Below are 22,015 nucleotides of genomic sequence, written 5' to 3' on the forward strand. Positions count from 1 at the left end.
ATGAGTCTCCATAGATCGATAGACTCCTTCCTCCGCCCCCTCATTGTGCCAATCCTCTTGCATCAGTAAGGACCAGAGAACTTAGTCCCCTCACTCAAACATGAACTTTGTCAAGTTACAGTAATTGCTTTGTCCCTTCCCCGGGCTGTTATGACCCAAGGCTTCCGGTATTGGGCGAATCGCACCACCTAAACAACTTTGCACAGTAAATATCCTACACTTGTGCTGGTGGTGTCACCACTGTACCTCTCTCACTTGCACCCCATTAGCCCTAGACCACCCTCCCTCCCACCACCCCCCACGATGGAGAGAGGATATCATGTCCCATAGTTATAACGCTTCTGGACCAAGCGCCTAACCACTCTCATTGTCCTGTACCACCCCTTGCATCAAGCAATGTCCAGAATCAGTCCTGCTCTTCTAACTGGCTGCCGCTCGTCTCGTCTTCCTGATGTCTGACAGATTCCTTGCGATGCTCCTTCGTCCACCCTTTCAAAACCTGCTGGAGGCCCTTTGGGTCTGTGAACAAATGAGACTTCCCCTGTCTCTTGACATGCAATTTTGCAGGGTACAACATGGCGTAGTCCAAGCCCAAATCACTCATCTGCCTCTTGTACGGGACAAATTGTTTCCGGGCCTCCTGCACTCTTGCCTTGAAGTCCGGGTAGAGTGATATCTCAGAGCCCTCAAACTGTAACAACTTCTTTTCTCTGGCAAGCCTTAACGCTGCATCCCTGTCGCTATAGTTGAGCAGTTTTGCGAGTATGGGGTGCCGCGGTGCTCCAGGCAGAGGCGCGGGCCCAGCGAGCGGTGCGCTCGTTCCATAACAAACATTGGTGAAAATGCTCCCTCCCCAAGCAAGGACACTAATATTGTTTCTACAAACAGCTCCATGTTGCCAGTGGGGGTCGATTCTGGCAGGCCCGTGATGCGTAGGTTGCATCTCCGTGAACGGGCCTCCAAGTCCTCAGTCTTATCTTGCAAGGCTTGCATGAGCTTTCCAAGTTTTTTTTGATCTGAGTCCAGGTCGGTATGCGTTTCCTCCACTTCAGTAATTCTTCTTTCCGACATGTCCAGTCCTACCGCATGTTTGTTAATCCTTTCCGCCATCCTGTCCATTCTATAGGTCAAAGCGTCTATTTTCGTGCCCAGGGACGTCATGCTACTCTGCAAGCCTTTCTCAATAGCGATGAGTAAATTTTTTATAACAGTGCCTGCAGTTTCCCCCTCACTGTGAAGAACCAAGTTTTAGAACCCAGCGGCGCCAGGGATAACGCCCGATGTCTTCGAGTTCCCCTGCCTCGGCAAACAGAGACACGGGAAACTTCTTGATGATGTCAAAGACCTAAATTTATTGGTTGCAACCAGGAACAGAGGTCTACGAAGCACAAAACGGGTGGTTCGCTAGAGACTGCACAAATTCATGGAGCAGAGCATCGTCTTTTATGCTAAAAATCACATTCCTGGCTAGCATCAATTACATACTAACTGACCAATGAAAGAACGACATTTCAAACATATCGCATGACGACAATCCCACTTTCCGTTGTCCAGCCCACCAGAAATGACAAGGCAAAAATCAACATTCTTGTTCGAACGGGCCGGACAAACCCATCATAAAGACCTCAACCCAAATCAATGATTAAGCCATAAAGGAAGGAACAGAAGTAGATGAGAAGCAAGATAGAAGGGTGTGTGCATGTACCATAAACTCAGCAATGTCCTGCTCTTTGATCTCTATCTGACCAGCTGCTTAACAAGGAACTGGCTCAACGAGGTCAGCCTCAGGCAAGGGAGTCAGTTCGGCCAGATCACACAAAAGTCAGCTAAGGTGTACGTGTCCCAAAGACTCGTTCGGCCATAGTCATCGGCCTATGTGAGGGCAACCACACAAAATGGCTGCCGGACACAAAATGGAACCCGAGGGTTCAAACGAAATCCCTGAATACTTAGTGTTCTCATTGATCGGTTATGATGAAAACACTCGTACATACCGCACTCGTGATTTGCGGTCCGCTGACAGCAAAATCGTCTATATCCAACGACCTTCATTGAACGGGTTCAGAATCTCTGAACCACAGACCCTCAGTATTACAGAACCACAACTGGCTTGTGTACTCTCCCGGTCCGCGCCCGCTGTGTCCTGGGACTTTGAGTGTCTCTGATCGAAGGACAGCTTGCTTTGCGTTTTATCACCTCTGCCCATGTTGCCCCCAAATCCCCAACGGGGCAACTTCCAATTCACTAGTTGGGTTTCTACCCGGGCAAGTTAATTCCGGTATCGCCTCAGGCCAGTTGCTCCGTCCCTCTCCAGTGCAACAGTGGTAGTCGGTTTCACGAGAGGCCGTTTCCTGTGCACATTAGCTGCACGTTTCCTATCTCCAGCTCTCGTGCAAGCACTGCGTGGTAATCTCCCTCACCGCCTCTGTAAGCACTATGCCGAGTCTACATTGTGCCCACTGTACCCTTCCACCTTTTCCGCGGCGCCAGTCTCTATTACGCGCACAGTTGACTCTCTGGTGTCGACTATGGGGGGCGGGGGCCACATGTAACCTCCGTCGGATCGTGCTTCCCTCGTGTGGCCGCCGCTCAGTGGTCCTTCAATTCAGCACTATCTCGCTGGGATCCCTTCGCTGCCGAGCAGGAGACAAATCCGGTGCTCTCCCACGACTGCTCGATGACACCCTCCGGCCCAAGAGGGCGCTGCGCCAATCTTATTTTGCTTAGTCTGTAGCGCCATTACCTCTCCCTGTGACGCGAGCAAGGCCTCCTCTCTCCAGCACCCGGCCCCCACTCTAGTGGCGTCGTCCTTCGCTCCTCCACACTCACCCCAGCTCTTTGCCAGGCCTGCTGCTTATGTGTTTTACACTCAAAAATACCCTGTGGCAAAGAAGGATCTACTTTGGCAGTTTCTTATGAGCATTGGGTTTTAAGTGCACTTCTTAGCCAGGGTTTTGTTGCTCAAAGCTTTTGCCCTACCAAACGGCCACTGCCCAGCAGGAGTGTGGATCCTACACAGCAATCTGTTGAGCCTGACGATTCCTGAAATATTTTACTGTTTACTGGAGTGCATTGGCATGATTTTGTCTCCTTTTGCTGACTTGGAGAACGCAACTACATCTGGATGGTGACTGGTGACCCGAGCTGGTCATTGTTAGTGTGAGTGGTGCACTCACCCGTGGCTCATGTAAGGGTGTGACACTAGCAAGGCCTCCTCTCTCCAGCACCCGGCCCCCACTCTAGTAGCGTCGCCCTTCGCTCCTCCACACTCCTCCACACTCACCCAAGCTCGCTGCCCTGCCCGCTGCACACTTCATGTTGCCGGGCCTCTCGAAGTGGTATCAGCTAGGGCTAGGGCCGCGGCGCAGTTCGTCGTTTCACTGCTTTCGCTACCCCCTTGGCCTGGGGGCGTGGGGGGGGGGTGCCGTGCCGTCCTGCACGCCAACCGGACTCGGCCCCTGGTGCAACTTCCGCCGTAGGGTCGCACCGTGCAGTTTCCAATATTCACGCCGCACGTACAGCGACGCAGCACCGCCTCGCTCGGCACTCCAGGTCGCAGCCGCTCGGCCCGTCCAGCCTCCTCGCTTCTCCAAAGGATATCTCAAGTCGCACGTCACCGTTCTCCAGCTGCCAGACTCCCGCCCGTAGCTCCGCTCCTTAGCTCATTCAGGGGACAACTCTGCAGTTCCGGTTCTCGGATATGATGCAGGATAATGTCAAATAATCCGCACAACGAGACGGAGCCCAAGGCTCAGGCGGCCATCTCGGTCGCTGGCAAGCTCCGCCCCCTCCAGGACACAGTTAACATCCCCTACCATCAATACAGACACCCCCACATTGGGGGTTGCTGCCCTCATCAGGTCAGGGAAAAAGGATGGACTGTTCTCATTGTGGGCATATGCATTAATGATCCACACTTCGTTACTGTCTAGCTTGCCACACAAAACAACATATCTCTCCTGCGGATCCACCGAATGGTGGTGATGCTGGAACGAGGTTCCCAGAGACACCCAGATGATGGCCCCTCTAGCGTACCCGTAATATGAGTTAGCATATACCTGCCCCATCCAGCGTTTTTTCAAGCAGGGTAGGCAGTCCCCCCATATATGTGTTTCCTGCAAGCATGCTATAGCCACCTTATAGTGCTTTAAATATTCAAAGACCCTCCTGCGCTTATCAAATGCGGCTATTCCACAGACATTCCATGTCATTAGTTTGTCGGAGTCATTAACTCCCTGAAAAGCTGGGAAAATCAACCCGAACCAAACCCCAAACATAGTAAACTCCCCCCTCCCCTGGGGCAGTAGAACACCCCGCCCTGTCGCGAAAGAGACAAGGTGAAGTCATGTTGTTGCTGCCCCAATCACTCCCCCCACCACCAACACGAATAAACAATACAACAGTAGTATGAATATAACCCTTTACATCGCGGTTGATACTCAACTATAGGTGCGTCATTGTGAAAAATGGGGTTGTCAGTGATGAATTTTACTTGTGATCATGTGCATGCCGGTTTTGGTGACTACAAGCAAGCGACTACAAGCAAGCGACTATTCATGAAAGGGTTATGGTCTCTCGTGTTGATATTTGTGCTCGGTTTTATACGGACTGGCGTGCACAGTTGGGTGCTGTTGGATCAGTAAGTGATTATAGTAGACATGTGTTACTCAGGAACAAACAATTGTTATTTCAAAATTAGTAACTGTGTATATTACAAAGAGCGATCCGTTATTGGTCTGTCAGCACTCACGGAATTAATGTTTATAGGTGACGAACATATGTATGCAGCGTCTGCAAAATTAAAACGAGGAAATGGGCAACCAATTAGTTTGCGGGGATGCTAAATGGATTGAAACATGTATAAAAAAGGTGCGCAGGCTGTTACCTTACTGTTTACAAATGTAAATATCAACACGAGAGACCATAACCCTTGCCTGAATAGTCGCTTGCTTGTAGTGACCAAAACAGGCATGCCCATGATCACCACAAGTAAAATTAATCACTAACAACCCCAGTTTTCACAAACCAGCATGCTGGCTCATGACGAACCTATAATTGAGTATGCCCCATATGTTCATGTTCTCTCATAACTACTATTGGTATGGTATATTTTTCTCTCTCCCTTTGATATTCGGTAAAAGGCAGCTTTGATTGCTGCCTTGTGTAGAACATTTGTAAATCTGGGCCTAGCAGTTTTTAAGCTGAGATTCAGCACAAACTCCCTAACAGTAGGTGGCTACCATGCCACCCTCAGAGGCCAAACATATTGATCTGTTATTAGGTGTGCTCACTGATTAATGAGTTCCCAAGAACCCTCACCCGCAATGGGTTTTTTAATAACCACATCCGTCCCATGAGGATTGTTAGGGCTATCGTTGTGCTCTTGGGAGTCGTGCCCATCCCAAGACACGTTTCCATCAAACAAATCAGAGGCATTCGCATATTATCTGCACTACTGCACGAGAGGAAATGCAGGTGCTAATCTAGACTAGGATTTTCACTCAGTAACCAAAAAGTTTGCTGCTTTCATATATTGTCTCCCTTTGTTAGCGATTGTGTTATAGTCATGGTAATTCTGATCCATGTTTTATACAATAGATGAGGGCATGATAACCCCCCTAATATAATGTATTTTGTATGTTTTCTCTTTTGGAAAGGGTCCAAGATCAGGATAAGATCCCATAAACCCTGCAAGGTCTTTGCACATCTCCTGTCTTCCTACCGTCCAACTACTAGTGGATATTACCCACGAGGGTAGGAGAAGGGTGGAACACCTGTCCATTCTCTCTTTCTTTGAAGTAGGATGGTTATCGCAGCCATTCCTGAGGCTAGGGAAATCTAACCATATCTATCATAGACACAGACACATCACTTTATTTGTTATATTATTATACCTCATCCTAATGTTGCATTATTCAGGACAAATCATGTTACAGCATAAGACTCTGGAATTAGTGCATGGATGTTAATTATGGCACACTAACGTGCCTCTACAGTTTCAGCTCTAATGGTTTCCTTGCAACCCCCTTATGCAGGTTGGCCTTAAAGTGCACATGAGCTGGCCTTGGAGTAGCTAGTGCCAAGAGGAGCTTAGATAAGTCTTTGTTTTACAACACTGCATCCATGGCAGGCATGTGCATGAGGCTGGTGAGGCACCACCAGCGGGGTCAGTGTAGAGCGCTTTGTTGCAGCTGGGGCCTGCAAACTACTTTTACACTCATAACATTACATTATGTTGTCTACTGGCTTTCATTTCAACAGAGAAGGAAACTGTGATGCCACTTCTTGTGATGTTGGAGAGTCAAAGGGGCACATGCATCAAGGTAGTCATTTGCGATTACCAAATAGCGAATTTTAAGGATTCGCTATTTGGTAATCGCAAATGCCTATTCATGAAGGATTCACTAATAATCCTGTGAATCCCTAGCATTCCCTAATAGCGATTCGTAAATTGTGAATTGCTATAGGGAATGCATTTCCATTCATTCCTATGGGCCCATGGGCCCATAGGAATGAATGGGAATGCATTTGAAATTTGCAATGACCAAATTTGTAATCACAATTTGCTAATTCAAATCCAAGGGTGACTGGGGACCTAAGGCACCCCTGAGGCACCCCCTAAAATAAGTAAGTATGCACATGTATAGCACACACATGCCCTAAGAGCGTGTGTGGCAACGTAGTGCATTGAAAAATGCATTTTTTGTGCATTTTTCAATGCATGCACAAATTACCATCAACTTGAAGTTGATGGTAATTAGTGTTTCCTAAATGCATCTCAAAATAAATGCAATCACAATATCGGTAATTGCAAAAAATTTTGATTACCTATATTGCGAAAGCAAAAAGGTACATGCATCGGAAAAGACATTTTTCCAGTCGCAAACGGGCAGATTCTGCGAATCGGACCATTTGGGACCAGTAAAATGCTTGATGAGTGTGCCCCACAGGACCTTACCAGACTTTTCCTCATTGGTGGTCAAAGAGTGTGTGGTATTATTGCTGTTAACCTGAAAAAACCCATAAAGTAAATTTGGGTCCCCAAGCTGCTGTCTGCGCTAGTGATTGTCTGGTTTGTAAAACTTCAACGACATGTTGCACCTTACAAATCTCGCTGACAACTAACCATATCTGTGATGTACTTAGTAAACAATCTTCAACATGACTTCAAATTACATTTTCTTTTATCATTTCTTATATTTCTACAGATTTTATCCAAGGGAAAAATTGTACAACATGGGACACAGAGCAGATATGCTGACTCAGCCTATCACAGCCTGAACCTCCAGCTGACACCAGACATGGTCCCCTCTGCGCGTCTCCTTGTCTATTACATCCTGACTGGAGACCAGACCGCAGAGCTGGTGGCCGACTCAGTGTGGATGAATGTGGAAGATAAATGTGTGAATAATCAAAAGGTGAGAGACAGTCACTGGGTCAGAGGTGTCAGTCGGTTCAAGTACAACAAAGAGAAAACATTTCTTTTGAACCAGACATGGAGTGGCCTAGGGTTCTGTTGCTACCATTATATGTTTATTGGCACCATCACAAGAGGCAAGAAGAGAATACCATACTGCAAAAAGAACTAAGGGGGAGCTCATAAACGGAAGTAATATAATTTTGACTGGGTCCTCAAAAAATGCTTGTTCTGGCACTGCTTCAGAAATCAAGAGGTTTACTAATAAGCTGTGCCTTGTATTGGTTGATTGTGTCATGCTTGACTATAGTGGAATTGAAGTATGCAAAAAAGCGATGGATGGAATGCATGAATTAATGTCAGCCATTGGTAATTTACTCAGGGCTGTATCCCAGTCCATTGTTACTTTGCACACCATGACACCTCAGTTTTGACCCAGTCATATGCAAATCAGTCTTCACCCTGCTTCAATAGCTAGGTCCTCCCTATACCCATACACATGACTTAGAGGTACTGAACTGTATTGGGCAGCCATGTAGGGCATAGCCAATAATCTACCAGATTGCTTTTGTCTTGGAAGAGAGGTTAGCAAATTGACACTACTCTATAGTTGGAAAAAATCCACTTGTGGCCCTGCACTGGAATAGGTAGGAGCTGCCGCATCTCAAGCTCATCACAACTGAATCCAGCCTACATCAGGGAGAAACCTCAAGTCTCCCACAAAGGCCAGAATGAACATGAATTCACTTTACTATTCACATCACCAAGTGCCTGTCAGAATTAGTTAGATTTTTCTAGTAGATGCTAACAATGTGTATTCAATTGTAAGGTTAGTGTTACCTTAAGGCAAATGTAGGCAGTAGTCACTACAATAGGCAACAATATGGCCTTAAAATGGCAAACAGCAATTTTGCCTGGATCTTTGAAATGTCTGCACTTGAGTGAAGTGGAATCCCCACAAAGATTGTGTTGGGCTTCAGGGATCACTGACATAATATCGATGTCATAAATATCGATGTTGCAAAATATTGATTGAAAAATATAGAATACCAAAATATCGACTTCCTATCTCGAAACAAAAATATCGAATCAAAAATATCGATGTTAAAAATATAGTTAGTCAAAATATCGAATTTTTAAAATATCTTAAAAGTAATGTAAAAGTAATTACATAATAAATATAATTAACTTAAAAATACTTAAAATACTTAAATAACCTTAAAATTAATAAATAATTACTGTAAGTTAAAAATAAATAAACATACAATTACATTTTTTAAAACATAGGGGTAAAAATTACTATTCCCACTCCAGTGAGTGCAACAGTAGGGAAAGCGTTGGATAGCGTAGGGGTAAACATTACTATTCCCACTCCAAAGAGTGCAACAGTAGGGAAAGTGTTGGATAACAAAGGGGTAAAAATTACTATTCCCACTCCAAAGAGTGCAACAGTAGGGAAAGCATTGGATAGCGTAGGGGTAAAAATAACTATTCCCACTCCAGAAAGTGCAACAGTAGGAAAAGCGTTGGATACCGGGAGGGTAAAAATTACTATTCCCACTCCAGTGAGTGCAACAGTAGGGAAAGCGTTGGATAGCGGGAGGGTTAAAATTACTATTCCCACACCAGTGAGTGCAACAGTAGGGAAAGCGTTAGATAGCGTAGGGGTAAAAATTACTATTCCCACTCCAAAGAGTGCAACAGTAGAGAAAGTTTTGGATAGCGTAGGAGTAAAATTTACTATTCCCACTCCAATGAGTGCAAAGTAGGGAAAGCGTTAGATAGCGTAGGGGTAGAAATACTATTCCCACTCCAAAGAGTGCAACAGTAGAGAAAGTTTTGGATAACGTAGGGGTAAAAATTACTATTCCCACTCCAAGGAGTGCAACAGTAGGGAAAGCATTGGATAGCGTAGTGGTGAAAATTACTATTTCCACTTCAGTGAGTGCAACAGTAGGGAAAGTGTTGGATAGCGTAGGGGTAAAAATTACTATTCACACTCCAGAGAGTGGAACAGTAGGGAAAGTAAATACTTCATAAATGAATAAAAATAAATTAAATATTAATACCAAATACAAATTAATAATTAATTAACAATTTATATAACATAATACCTATCAATTTAAAATACAAACCAAATTATTACAAATAATTACCTATTAATACAAATTATTTACCAATTAACAATTAATTAATTAGCAATCAAAAAATAATAAAAAATTACAACAAAACAAAAGCAATAAATAAATTAAAATATTTAATTAATTACAATTAAATTACTTCCCACAGTATTCCCCTATAAACCCACAACCCACTACAGAAAATAAATTAATACAATTAACATACATTATCAATTAAACTATTAATTAAAATGAATTGCCAATTATATTTTAATTAATATTAATTAATTACCAATTAAAAACTAAACTATAAATTAATTCAAAATAAATACCAATAAATACATTTAAAAATGTAATTAATTATAATTAAATTAGTCCCCACCCTAATCCCCTATAAACCCACAACGCGCTACAGAAAATACATTAATAACATTTACATTATCAAATAATCAATTAATTAAAATTAATTACCAATTATATTTTAATTAATTACCAATTAAAAATTTAAATATCAATTAATTCAAAATAAATACCAATAAATACATTTAAAAATGTAATTAATTATAAATAAATTACTTCCCAACCTATTCCCCTATAAACCCACAACCCGCTACGGAAAATACATGAATAAAATTAACATAATTATCAATTAATCAATTAATTAAAACAATTACAAATTATATTTTAATTAATTACCAATTAATTATTAATTAACAATTAATTCAAAATAAATACCAATAAATAAATTAACATATTTAATTAATTATAATTAAATTCCTTCCAACCATATTCCCGTATAAACCCATAACCCGCTACAGAATTATATTACGCAAAAATTAAATACCATAAAATCAATTAATTAAAATAAATTATAAAATAAATATACACTTTTCACACATATACTAACATAAAAAATACTTAAAAAATGTGAATACTAATAAAAAAATAATATTAACTTACTTACCTCAAATCCGATATTTTTGTTGTCTATATTCTGTCCATTCTATATTTTTGTTGTCTATATTCTGTCCATTCTATATTTTTGATTCGATATCAATGCTATTCTATTCGATATTTTTGTAGTCTATATTCTGTCCATTCGATATTGTGTCCATTCTATATTTTTAACTCGATATTAATGTAACTCGATATTAAAAACTCAATATTTTGAGTCTATACCGGGCTGAAGCTGAGGGTAGGAAGCGCCCTGTCTAGACCAAATTTCAGCATTCCAGTTGCAACCAAATTTTGGGCATCTCTGTACATCAGTACATGAGTCAACTTCATAAAACAGACATTTGAATCAAAAGATACAAGAAAAAATTACAAATATGTCGATAAGTTCTTACAATTTACATTCAACTACCTAGAACTACTCGGGCTTCTGATTGACATCATCGACAACTAGACAACTAGAGCGTTTCTCTTCTTGTCTGTTGTTGTCACTCAGAGCCACATCACCGTAATTCACTTCTACCCAGCTATAATCATATATATTGTTCGCACAAGGAGGAATGCCTAAGCAAACAATCAGATCACTGTGAGTAGTGAGAACATGGACCCATTAGGTGTTCTTGAAAGAACCCTCCCACACCAACCTGGTTGGTGTCATGCTTCATCATTGCGGTCCCAACCGGGCGGCCGAGTGCCTCCCGGTTGTGCTACGATGCCTGACTACAGCGGAGCTGGCGTTGTGCTTAAATGTGATGTGAGGTGAGGTATTTATAGTTAAAAATATCTCTGAGGATCCTTGCCTATAACTTTAATAGTGGCGGCTCAGGCGGCTCAGATAATATGTGTCGTGCAACTAATCTGGATTTATCTACCGTAAGTTGCGGTATGTGTGGCGGTCTTCATGTTTCAGCCCATAAAAATTTTTGCTAGGGCTTTCTTCAGGAACAAAAAAGGGGGGTGAAAGTGAGTGGCAAAGGTGAATTGTGTCACATAAAACCTTGTGATACCTACACACGCGCTAAAGTGTGTGGTTTAAAAGTGTCTGCGTACTCACTGACACTTGAAAATACAATGTATGGGGCAAAATGCGGGAGAATCGGGGCTCGGGTGAGGGTTGCTCATCCAAGTAACCAATTTGGTTATGGTGGTCCCTCCGCAGTAAACTAACTCGGTCCCTCACAGTCCCGGCTGGTCTTTTAAGAACACCTAATGGGTCCATGTTCTTTCTACTCACAGTGATCTAATTGCATACACATAGTGGGTCCGTCCACATTGTTTAAGTCTTGTATTGATTTGGGCAAGGGACGTACCCCTGTACTATTTTTCCCCAGCTCTCCCTTTTGATTTTGAATAAGCAAACAATCAAACATCTTTGAGTAACATCCACAACATTTCTTTCCGTTCCCCCATCCTACTTTCTATAAAACAACAGTCCTTTAGTACAACTAGGACAAACATTTCTTCCATCAGAACGTAGGTATTACTGAAATGTAGAAACAACCGTTCTCTATGATTTATTTAAAGATAATTCTAACAATGCATATCCATATCTGGTACCCAGTCCTAGGTATGCCACCAAACAATAATATGGAAAAATGAATGAAGGACTGGACCATGAGCTGAAGAGAAAAAAAATCTCAACAATTCTATACTTAAAATTTAGACACAGTAGGCATCTATGTGAGGTTTGTTTACACAGCTGTGGCAACACGACTTCACATCTTTTGGTACAAGGAGCACCCTGAGTTTGCTGATTGACTGATGGTGCAGCATTGATTGTTATAAATGTATTTAATATGATCAAATATAATCCATGCCACTCGCTCAATAGCAATATGGTAGGGAAATTCAATGTGACACCATTTAATTACTATAAATAAGCAATTTGTGAGATAGTAAGGTAAATGATGGATGTTTCCTGAGGTGCGAGAATATATTATTGCTCTATGATCATGGGTGAAACCAATTCTGCATACAGTCCAAAGAGGTCATGGTTTTTGTGTCCTGGATGGAGCAAGTCACACTGAAACTGGGAAGGTGAAAATGTTGCCTGTAAAGATGTTCGAGTCTTCTTTAGGATAAAGTGCATACACTACCTGACTTTTTTCAATCGCTACTTTGACTCTTGCCCATCACCGGCAGGAGTGGGTATGGGGAGCTCAAAGTTATGCTTTCTTTTGTTTTCTCTGCTACTAGTTCTAGCTGTTTACCTATGCTTTGGGGATGTAGAAATAAATGTCATGGTGAGACTGAGAAGTATTTACTAAGAGAGTTCACAATAAATTCCGAATGGCACTTGCACGCGGATTTTCCTTTATAAAGAGCAAACATGAAGACTTGACAAGATTTGATCAGGACTGGTGTAATTCACGAAAAGAAAAGGGAAAATGTGTGTCATTTTCAAATTTTGTGCATTGGACACACTTGAGAGGTAGAGCACTTACTACAAGTATTAATCCTCATGTTGGTCGTTGGAATGGAAGGATCTTGTGTTTGCAGATAAGCTGAACCTGACATAAAGTAAGCAATTTTTGTTGTCAGGGTCACTTGTTTATATTGTTTACTCAAGCGGTGTCTACTCTAGAGATGTCCAGTGAAGGGCCAGGATGGCCAGATCCATACTGGATAGTCAGAATCTAATCACAAGATAAATTTCCAAACACTGTAAATTGAACTCATTGACAGAGTTATGGGTTTTCATGAGAATTTGGCATTGATTCAGCGTGTACCAGTGGTGAAGACCCTTGGTCTACTGGAACTATTTGAGGATCATCTGTTGTCTTTCTCTCCACCCTCCAGGTCCAACTCTCTACAGACAAGCAGTCCTATGAACCAGGCAAAGTCATGGAGCTCACCATTAACGCCAAGAGCGGCTCCTTCATATCTTTGAATGCAATGGATATTGCACTGTATAAAGTCATGCAAAAAAGCAACAGACCCCTGGAAAGAGTTAAGTCAATTATTCATCTTTACTGGAAAAGCGGGGGCACTTTTAATGGGCTTCATCGGAGCATAAAGTGGTGGTGTTCTTAGGAGTGAGTCCCCAGTAACTCAGATGACAACATGTTTGAAAGACATGAGAGTACAGCTTCACTACACAACTAGATAACTTACAGCCCAAACTTACGCTTTCAACCTTTACTCCTAGATGAAGGCTGCTTCTAGGTGATCCTAGAAAACTTTAACACACTTTCATATTACTTCAGTTTAACCTTGACATCTGGAAAATCACAACAAATACATCAAGGTGACACACCGCACTGCCGATCGGTAAGCTCTGCCATTGTGCAGCCGCCATTACTCACAGGATTGTCCGGAGTTTACCATTCATACTAAAGAGCCAGCATCGTCTGAGCCCCTTATACTTCGGCCACCTTGTTGGCTTGAAACTTGATTTATCCTTAGCACTATTAAGTGCTCAGAGGTTTTTGAACCGTGGACATGTTTCATAAATTGAACAAAACATTACGAGTACACCAAATTGAGTCACGACAGGGGTCCCGGCTGGGATCTCTGTAAGTTGCTTTCATTCACCTTTATCACGGTGTCACTGTCCTTGTGTATACACAATTACCAGCAAATCGCAGGTGCCCCATATACAGTCAGTCCTGAAGAGACCTTTTATCCATATAAGGTCGAAACGTCGTCGACAACTTGTAAAGAAGCAGACCGTTTTTTAAGTTGTCATTATTGGTCAACTTGAATATTAATTTTGTAAATGAACCAATAGGTCGCTATCTTCCTTTTCAAAAAACGAATTCACAATAGATTCCCTATGTTATTTTCCTTTCTTGTATAAATCTTTGTAAATAAGTTGTGTTTTTTGTTTAAAATCATTCACTTGGGACACAAATTCACTGTTTTCTATTTGTATAAGTGTATATAATATGTGTATATTGTCTATATGTGTAAAATCAGTAATTAATTTGGCTGGTATTCAAATATATTCTTCCAGTGTATATACCACCTACTTGCCTTTCGTCTGTTTTCAAATCACCTACATTGCCATTTTGCAGTAACATTACCATATTATTTGAGTAATTTTCCACAGGAGCCATTGTTTTTGTAGAAATACTTAACCCAGGCTCCCAGTGAGTAGGGTTCCCCTGTTAAATTCCTAACTGAAAGACATGAGAGTACAGATTCACTACACAACTAGATAACTTACAGCCCAAACTTACGCTTTCAACCTTTACTCCTAGATGAAGGCTGCTTCTAGGTGATCCTAGAAAACTTTAACACACTTTCATATTACTTCAGTTTAACCTTGACATCTGGAAAATCACAACAAATACATCAAGGTGACACACAAACCTTAGCATAATTGCATTGAGTTGCCCAGTCCCTTACAAGGAGCTTGCAATTATTTTCTGAATATGTTGTCTTGTTGGTTGTGTGTCAGAATATCAATAACATAAATACTTGGCTTAAATATTGGGATCTAATTATTGCACATCCACTGTTCATATATTTTCTATTAACTCCAATCGAGTTAGTAGGGATATTTCCATAAACAATATTTAGTACTCTATATTTTTGTTAGACAATATTTATGCCACAATGGTTTCGTTCTATATCATCCCTGACCAAATGCTCACTTTGAGTGAGTTTGTTTGTGTGTGCCATCAGCATTCATTTCCTCCTGGCAGTCCTGTCTGCTGCATGATCCGTCCAGAAGTGCACTTACTGTGAGCTTCTTCCACAAGGCTCTTAGTGTATTGTCATCTTAAGGACTGTGTGGGCTCTGGGCACTGTTTGAACATTTAGATGTGATCAATATTAGAAATAACCAATTCTATGACCTCAGAGTCATCCCCCGGCCTTCTACCCGCAAGGAATCCACTGCCATTTAACAGTTTGTAACTAATTAGCACATACTTGTACATCTCATCCTCCCAGATAACCACTTTCACTGAAACTGCAGACCTAATTCCAGTAAAACCTTCACCAAAGAAATCACTGAACTCATCAGCTCCCTGAACCATTATCTAATTCAACAGCATCTTTCTATTGAACTTTAAATTCCCAAGCAATTTCTCCAGCAAGGTGCCGAAAGATGCACGGTTCAACCTTCTTGATATCATGAACATCAAACAACCTATTTAACCAATCCAGATCAACGTCAACATTGCCAGTCTGGGTTTTACACCCATGCTGTCTTCCAAATGACACAAGTAGGTTGACCAAGCTAGAGTTCCTTTAATACTCCTGCAATACCACTTACCTAACACTCTCCAAATCACAATCCTGCTCCTTGTAAACTCTAAAGCAAGAATTCGTATCCTAAGGCAATTACAACTGACTTCAATGCAATATCAACTCCCTCCTGCATGTATTCAACATAATCCATCCAGAAAGCCAGTATCAGCACTCACCCCTGAATTTCTGCTCTAACAACAGGACCCTCAACACTATGGGATGCCCTGGAACAAATTGACATCAAATGATCTATAAGTTTGAAAAGAAACATCACAAAAACAAAATCTAAGACTGGAATCTTTCCACTCCTCACACAGAAACTTCACCCTCAGCCAAAGCCACCCATGGAAAGGCATCTTCAAAATAATTAAGGCCTTCATCAAAGTCCTTGAACATTTTCTCAGATTGATACGATACCGCTACATTGCTGAACTACACTGGCAATACATGGTCATCGTTCAAGTGTTTACCAAACCAAGATCAGTCTGAGAACCGACTCAATTGATAAGCAAACTACTACAGTCTCTCTCTCAACCCTCTAGGAAATATACTAAACTGGACCATCTTAAAAATGCCTCCTCGTATATTGATTCCTCATGCAGTAAATAAATTTACCACCTTCAAATCTACTGCATAAGGGAATGGCATTCTCCCATATGACCATTAAAGCTCTCTACCGAGATCACACACCTTAACACAATCAATACATCACTTGCACAAGGCAGGTTGCCTAATGCAATTAGAATTGGAAATATTCTCAAATTATTAAAAAACTAGAGCAAACCTGAAGTCCCTGTCAGATATGAACAAATCATCCCTCAAAGTAAGTAGTCAAATCCAAACAAAAGTACACATTTATATCATATTCACACTACAAAACTACTGGTCTTAGTTTCAGATCACACTGCAGCTCTGAAACAGCAAACGCGTTCTTCTTCTGTTTCTACCACCAGCATCAGCTGGTCCAGACAAGCACCTACATATCCCACTGGAGAGTAATAATCTAATCTGAGGAGTACCCCAAATTGTCTAGCAGTGATGACACACAAAAGTTTCAACAGTGCAATCTTCCTTCAGACACGTAGACCAGGCAAAGAGCAGAAACAGAGCTGTCTTGAAGCCCGTTTTCCTGCAGTTGACAGATATCTTCATTGGTGCAGCAGATGCAGTGGAGACAAGTCCCAGAGGCCTGAGGGACACACTAAACTCTGATTATTGCTGTATATTTGTATTCAATCAACAGCCATTTCCTTCCTTGCACTAGGGCATATGATACACCATCTACGTCACTGAGCTACATAGCGCGTTACCAGTGAGCTCACTGGGACCATTATTGTACTTTTATGAAACTTTACCCCTTTAATTAGACACACACGGCCACATGCATCAACCTATTTAGGAAGTGCAAACGGTGCGAATCGGTAAATTCGGCCGTTTGCGATTCCTAAATAAGTTTTTGGGATGCATCATGCATTTTTGTGAAATTCGCTATTTTTAGCGATTTCCAAAAATGCGATTGCTTTTCAGGAATCGCAAATTTGCTATTCCTTAAAAGCAATGCATGATTGTTTTTCAAATTGCGAATTCGCAATTAGAAGGTGCAAATTACCACGAGGGTGAACCTCGTGGTAATTTGCGAAAAAGTATTAAAATGCTCAAAATTGCATTTTAAACACTGTCATGTTACAGACACACATGTCCTTAGGACATGTGTGTGTGAAACATGCACTTTAAAATACATTTCAGAGGTGCAGGGGGGGGTGTCCTTTGGACCCCCCCTGTACCCATGGAATGCATTAACATTTTGTGAATCGCTAATTGAAATTCGCAAAATGTCAATGCCTTCCCATTGATTCATACGGGCCTTTTGGCCCATAGGAATCAATGGGAATTGCAAAATCGCAAATTAGAATTCGCATAATATTTGCGATTCGGTAAAAATTGCGATTTTTACAGAATCGCAAATATTATGCGATTAAAATCATGCATCCCATTTTGCGATTCCTTATTTGCGATTCCCTAAAAATCGCAAATAAGGAATCGCAAAACATTACAATGATGCATGTGGCCGACAGTATCTAAACAAAATATCATTGGTAATACTGCAAGACACCAGCAATATGGAGCTATATGGTAGAGGTCAGAAGACAAACAACAAGAACTAAACCCAGTAATGGATAGAGAATCAAAAAGTATGAAAAGAGGAGAGAGAAGATCAAGTGAATGAGAAAAACTACGTGCATGATAGCAAGAGTAAGAGAGAAATGATGAAACAACAGAATGACACAATATAAGATCAGAAATATGGATTAATAAGTGAAGGTGTGGATGAAAGGATAAAAGAAAGGATAAAAGAAAAAAATTGAAAGAAGGAATAAAATGACGCACAATATAGGAGGACGAAAGGAGTAAATCTGAAAGAAAACAAAAGGGTGAAAGAATGGAAAGAGAATGAAAATGAGGAAAAGAGTAAGTACAAAATTATGTAGTGAAGAATGAAAGCATAAAAGAAAGGAATTAAAAAAAAAGTAATACTGGAACACATTTATACATATGAAACAGTGAGAAAAGGAATAGAAAATGGAAGTACGGCTTAATGTAAAAAAACATAAAAAAGAGAAGAAAGAAATTTAAAGATTGTGGGGCATATTACCAAGCAATAGCGATAATTATCGCTATTGCTTGGTTAGAGACAAAAATTTACCGCTGAGCTGCGGAGATTTTTACCGCACATAAACCTTGGTATTACCAAGGTTTATCGCAAATGCAATAAAAATCGCCGCAATGCATGAATATCGCTGCAAAGTCAGCGATATTCATGCATTACCGAGCTAATGCTCTTAGCCATGTTATCCACCTCCCATTGGATAACATGGCTAAGAACTGCTCAGGGCAGGTGTTAGCTTTTGGAGATATTTGCGCTTAGCGCGAATATCTCCAAAAGTTGGTAATAGGAGATAGCGATGTTAGCGACTGTTTTCAGTCGCTAACATCTTGGCACGCCCACTTTGCATGTCATTAGTGATAAATATCACTGAGATGCAAAGCGGGGCCCAAGATGGTTGCTATCTCCTACTAGCTGTTGCTAACTGGTGTTAGCGACAGCTAGGTAATAGGGAAATAATTTTATCTCCGCTTTCTTGGCTTTTAAAGTCAAAAAAGCGGAGATAAACTCCCTTGATAATATGCCCCTGTGTGACCTGAAGAGTAAGGAAGGCAGAGAAAGTAAGGATAACAAAATGAAAGAAGCAAAGAAGTTGGGAAATAATATCGAAGAGAAGAAATGGGAATAAGGAAAAAAGATTAAAGAAACAAAGAAAGGAATTGTGGCAAAACCAGACGAGACACAAAGAACGAAAGGGAGCTAGAATGAAATGTGCTAATATGCAAGGAAAAAAAGAGGAAGATGAATTAACAAAAAAAGCAAGATAGAGTAAGATGAAAAGAATGTTTAAAGTCAAAAGAAGTAGGTGAAAGGCAAACAAATACGGGTCAAATAAAAGCAAAGAAAATATAATCGAGCAAATTGAAAGATCTGAAGTGTTAGAAAAGGGAGGAAAAAAGGCAAATATGAGACGGTGGTTAGAAAGATGCAGATAGATTGAAATAACTAGTGGAAACACGGAGGGTGGAAAGAAACATGAGTCAACACAACAAAAAAGATGAATGGAAGGGTATGCAAAAGGCAGAAGACAGAGAAAGAAATGAAGAAAAGAAGGAGGAAGAGAAAAAAACAAGAGTAGGAAAGAAAAAGAAAGCTAGAGATAGTGAACATAATACAGGAAAGTGAGAAGAACAGGAAAACAAACACAAAAGCAGACAAGTGGTGAGAATGGTGGATAGAGAAAAAAGGAATAGAATGAAGGAAGTTAGAGCGGGACAACATTATGAGTAAGAGACCTATGCGAAAAACTAGAGCCAAGGTAGTATAACTTTATATTGTACAAATGAAGTTTCCTGTAGTTTGATTATTTGAGGAGTTTCCTACTATTCCTTATTAGTTCTAGTTAACACTGAATGTGCCATGTTCTCGTGAGTTAACTTTAAAACAATTAATGTGAAAACGGATGGATTTCACACCAAAAACATTAAAAGGGTGCAAAAATCATATATTACCATAACAACCCACATGTACAAAACGTCACAAACTATAGGCAGTTATCATAGCATTTGTGAGAAATATGGGTTGTTCACCAGAGAAAAAAATATGCAACTTCGCAAACCCCTCCGGGCACTCTTTTCCCTAAATGTGTCCCTTCAAACACCGCTACGGGTTTCCTTTGTACTACTTTGTATTACTGCTACATTTATTCCTTGAAAATACTGCTACATGTACCCCTTGAAATATTGCTACCTATTTCCCATGAAATACTGATACATGTATCCTTTTACATATTGCTACATTTCCATTGAAATACTGCTGCATGTTTCTCTTGAAATCCTAGACAACTTGATGCTGACTTCTGGTGGGAACACAATTAAAGCCTTGACTCAGGTCCTATTGCAGGGCACTGGAATGCACAACTAAAACCTCTGATTTCTGTTGACTGTGTTTTGTTAAGTTTGTACTTGGCTTGTACAGATATTAAAGTGGACTTGTCTAAGATACTTCATCCTGAACTCTTCCAGTTCAGGCATGCCTTCAGTAGACAATTTGATAGAAATGTGCTTCCAGGCAGGGATGCTCAATGTGATTGTAGCACTGTTCTTGGCTTGTTGAAAAACCTAGTTTCAAACCTCTAACTTGTATTTAAGTGTCTAACGTGAAGAAAGGCCTTTGTGGAAGCAGCCTACATGTCCACTCACTTAGCTTCAGAATATTGGGCCAAATGTAGAAACCATATTTATAGTTGCAAACAGCAATTCAGACTGTTTGCAATCATAGAAATGTTTTTGACAAACCCTTTGTTAAAAATTCAACTATTACCGACTCTTAAATCAGGTTTGAAACCCCATAAGGAATCTCTATTTTTAACGGCTGCGTTGTAGGTGACCCTTCCAAGTGGTGTTTCTTTAGGAGATGCATCACAGTTCTGTCGCAAAACATTGAAAATGGACAGACTCTGGAGTTACGGCAGCCAAATATTTGCAAAAGGGAAAGAGTCTCCACGGGACCCCATTCCACTTTCTGAATTAGAAGAAAAAATTTGTTTATGAGTAGGCAGTATTGCAGAGGAAGATTGCCAAGTCTCGATAAAGCTTTTTTTTTAATAGCCCCCTTTTTTCACAGCATCCCTATTTCGTTATGAACATGGGTTGTATTTTAAAAAATGGTTTACTTTATTTAAATGCAATTTAATACATATTGGTCTCTTGACCCCATCCAATCGGATTAAGTAGCAATTTGCAACCTACCTCATTAATATTCATAAGATGCGTTGAATTGCAACCCACTCTTTATGAGAATAGGGCCCATACTGGGGTGGGGAGAGGCAGACATACTACAAACCAGCTTGTTGGTGTGCAAAAGACCCCTTTATTGGAAACAGGTGCACCTTACAAATACATACCCTTGGCCTGTGCCGAACAAAACTAAGCCTCACTAAAAATATACTTCCTAACATACCCCGCTCCCCCACCCCTAAAATTGGATCCCCCTGCAACAATTATAAACACCAATTTGCAATTTCCAACTTTCCTACCTAACTAGCTATATAACTTCTTATATCTACCCAACTGTAAACCCAGACCTCATAACTCCCCCCTGCACTTTTAGGAAAAACCGCCAACACAAAAGACTACAGAAAAAAACACACCAGGACCTGTTCCAGCAACGAAAGCCCCATACAATAGAACCCCCCGATGCACCAGGTTGCAACAAGACCACTTCATAAAACCCCCCATCCTACACAATTCTACAACCCAGTAACCACCCCCCTCCCACTAAAAGAAACAAAGGGCGGGTGGGCGGGAAACAGATAAACCCCCAGGACACCTACAGCCGTCTGCTGGGTCACTTCCACCAAAATGGTGGGTAGTTTCCCAAAATGTCTGTCTAAATATGCCACTAGCCCAAAGATAGTCCAAGACCAGACCAACCAGCCCAACAGGAGCCCACAAAGCCCAACCAGCCCAACTGAGGTGCTGGCTGCCCACATAGCCCACGATCAGCCCAACCAGCCCAAAAGGAGCCCACAAAGCCCCACCAGCCCAGCTGAGGTGCTGGCTGCCCCTCCCCCACTGGGTCAAAATCCCCCGGGAAGGCCAGGCCTCCAGGTTGGTCGATCGCCCCTTCCAAAGCCCTATTGGGCCCATACTGGGGTGGGGAGGGGCAGTCATACCACAGACCAGCTTGTTGGTGTGCAAAAGGCCGCTTTATTGGAAA

The 22,015-nt window shown here is 41.3% G+C and overlaps 1 protein-coding gene across 2 annotated transcripts in view; it reads left to right on the forward strand.

The window, feature by feature from the left end:
• Window positions 1–22,015, forward strand: part of C5 (complement C5) — a 352,588-nt gene that overhangs the window by 128,814 nt on the left and 201,759 nt on the right. For both annotated transcript variants that reach the window (XM_086920988.1, XM_086920987.1), the window contains 2 exons: window positions 7,209–7,418; window positions 13,291–13,440. In XM_086920988.1, the coding sequence (XP_086777114.1) occupies window positions 7,209–7,418; window positions 13,291–13,440 (360 nt within the window). The remainder of the gene's footprint in view (window positions 1–7,208; window positions 7,419–13,290; window positions 13,441–22,015) is intronic.

The sequence above is a fragment of the Lissotriton vulgaris genome, chromosome 5 (genome assembly GCF_964263255.1).
Source record: "Lissotriton vulgaris chromosome 5, aLisVul1.2, whole genome shotgun sequence".
Lineage (NCBI taxonomy): Eukaryota > Metazoa > Chordata > Amphibia > Caudata > Salamandridae > Lissotriton > Lissotriton vulgaris.